General features: G+C 44.2%; 1 protein-coding gene across 1 annotated transcript in view; it reads right to left on the reverse strand.

Moving 5' to 3' along the window:
- LOC122560397 (sodium/myo-inositol cotransporter 2-like) overlaps nucleotides 1–2523 on the reverse strand; it is a 66681-nt gene that overhangs the window by 9527 nt on the left and 54631 nt on the right. The window contains exon 13 of the mRNA XM_043711029.1: nucleotides 2123–2291. Coding sequence (XP_043566964.1) covers nucleotides 2123–2291 — 169 coding nt within the window. The remainder of the gene's footprint in view (nucleotides 1–2122; nucleotides 2292–2523) is intronic.

Consider the following 2523-nt stretch of genomic DNA (forward strand, 5'->3'; position numbering starts at 1 on the left):
TTGGGGTGGGAGCAGACGGGGGTGGGGCGGTGTTGGATGCGGTTGGGGGCGGGCGGTTGGGGTGGGAGCAGACAGGCGGGCGGGGCTGTGTTGGACGCGGTTGGGGGCGGGGGGATGGGGTGGGAGCAGACAGAGGGGTGGGGTCTTTCGCCTAGTCTCCTGAACAGGGAGCAGAATTCCCAGAAAACTCTGAGCCCCAGAGGAAATCACTTACCCAAATAATCAATTATCTGAACAAAATAGTGCCCGCCAATCTTGTTTGGATAATCGAGATTCCTCTGTATATGAATAGGAAGGGTTTAGAGGGATATGGGCCAAATGCTGGCAAATTGGGACTAGATTAATTTGGGATATCTATTTGGCATGGACGTGTTGGACTGAAGAGTCTGTTTCCGTGCTGTATAACTCTATAACTTTGATCTGCTGGAATCAGCCTCCCTTCTGCATTCTGACGGCTTCCCTCTCCCAAAGGGCCACCTGATTCCTCTCTGACCATCTCACACCCCTTGCTAGACACTCTCTCCTTGCTTATTATTTTTCCTTCTCTGCTCCAGTCCCTTATTGTAAATAATACCCCACAATCTGACTGCTTTGTGTCCAGGAAATGAAGTTAAAAATTCAGTTGAGAGCGTGATATTGATTTCTGCACGGCCTCCCCAACAACTAGCCCAGTCCCTCCCAGTAAATACCTGGACCATGGTGTCTACATCCAGGTGAAATACTATTAGTTTGAGACATCCCACTACATTGAAACTGGCAATTTTGAATCAGACTTTGCAGCTCAGATGTCAACCTTGTCTAAGGTGCAAAAGAGCCATAGAGTCAGACAGCACAGAAACAACTCATCCATCCTTTGGTCCAACTCATCCATGCTGACCAAGTTTCCCAACCTGAACTAGTCCCACTTTGGTCCATATCCCTCGAAACCTTTCTTATTCATGTACATGTCCGAATGTCTTTTAAATTTTGTAACTGTACCTGCATCCATCACTTTCTCTGGCAGTTTATTCCACATACCAACTACCCTCTGTGTAAAAAGGTTGTCCCCTCAGCTCCCTTTAAAATCTTCCTCCTCTCACCTTAAAAATACAGCCCCAAGTTTTGAATTCCAACACCCTAGCAAAAAGACCTTTACCATTCATCTTATCTATTTTATAAACCTCTACAAGGTCACCCCTCAGCTTCCTACTCTCTCGTGAAAAAAGTCACAGCCTATTCCAGCCTCCCTTTATAACTTAAACTCTCCATTCCCAGCAACATCCTGGTAAATTCTTTCTGAATCCTCTCTTTCTGAACCCTAATGACATCCTTCCTATGACAAGTTGACCAGAACTGTACAGTACTCCAGAAGAGCCTCACCAACATCCTGTACAATCTCAACATGACGCCCCAACTTCAATACCCTATGGTCTGAGCAATGAAAGCAAGCATGCTCAACCCCTTTGTAACGACCCTGTCTACATGTGACGCAAATTTCAACAAAATATGGACCTGAACCTTACAGGGAAGGAAATTCTGCACATCGTGTGGAAGCTTTAACAGAGCTACCAAAATAATCCAAGTCTCCTGCTCATTCACCATGGCCTGCAAATTCTTCCTTTTTAGGTATGTATGGAATTCTGCTTTCAAAATCACTACTGAATCTGCTTCCGCCATCAATTTAAGCATTATATCCGAGATTACAGCAACTCGCTATTGAGAATAAAGTTCTTCGCTTTTCCAACCTGGTTCTTTTTACTAATTATCTTATCTTAAACCTAGCTCCTCCTTAAACCAAGTTATTGACTGTCCTGCCTGTGGAAAACAGTTTTTGCCTATCTACTCAATCAAATCACTTCACTATTTTTACCATCTCTATTTTATTTCCCCTTAACTCTCTGTGCCATAAAGAAAACAATCCCAGATAATCTAATTTTTCCAAGTAACTGAGGTTCATTACCTCTGTTTCAGTTCTGTATCCTCTCGAAGGAATAGACTGAGGCAATTATTCCCATTGATCTTGCAGTATTAGCTAATTTAGACCAGATCAAAAATTAATCCTGGGACAGACTAGTCTGAAAGCAATTTTACCAATTTGGGTATTTGGAAGACTGTGAAGTCACCGCCAGAAGAAACTATTCACCTTTTCATTAGTTCGTTTCCAAAAGCAGCCAGCTACAAAGATCACTGCAATTGGTGGTGTCAGGTTGGAGGTGATTGACTGGATGTACATGAAGAGCTGACCTCCTTGGCTTGATTGCACCAGAGGAATCCACAAAACAGACACCACCACCAGTACCAGCACAAACAGTCTGAAACAAATGGAAAATCACATTTAGGAATGACACGGGAACTTCATTTAGTCATAGAGTCATAGAGATGTACAGCATGGAAACAGACCCTTCGGTCCAACCCGTCCATGCCGACCAGATATCCCAACCCAATCTAGTCCCACCTGCCAGCACCCGGCCCATATCCCTCCAAACCCTTCCTATTCATATACCCATCCAAATGCCTCTTAAATGTTGCAATTGTACCAGCCTC

The sequence above is a fragment of the Chiloscyllium plagiosum genome, chromosome 21, assembly GCF_004010195.1.
Source record: "Chiloscyllium plagiosum isolate BGI_BamShark_2017 chromosome 21, ASM401019v2, whole genome shotgun sequence".
NCBI classification, from domain to species: domain Eukaryota; kingdom Metazoa; phylum Chordata; class Chondrichthyes; order Orectolobiformes; family Hemiscylliidae; genus Chiloscyllium; species Chiloscyllium plagiosum.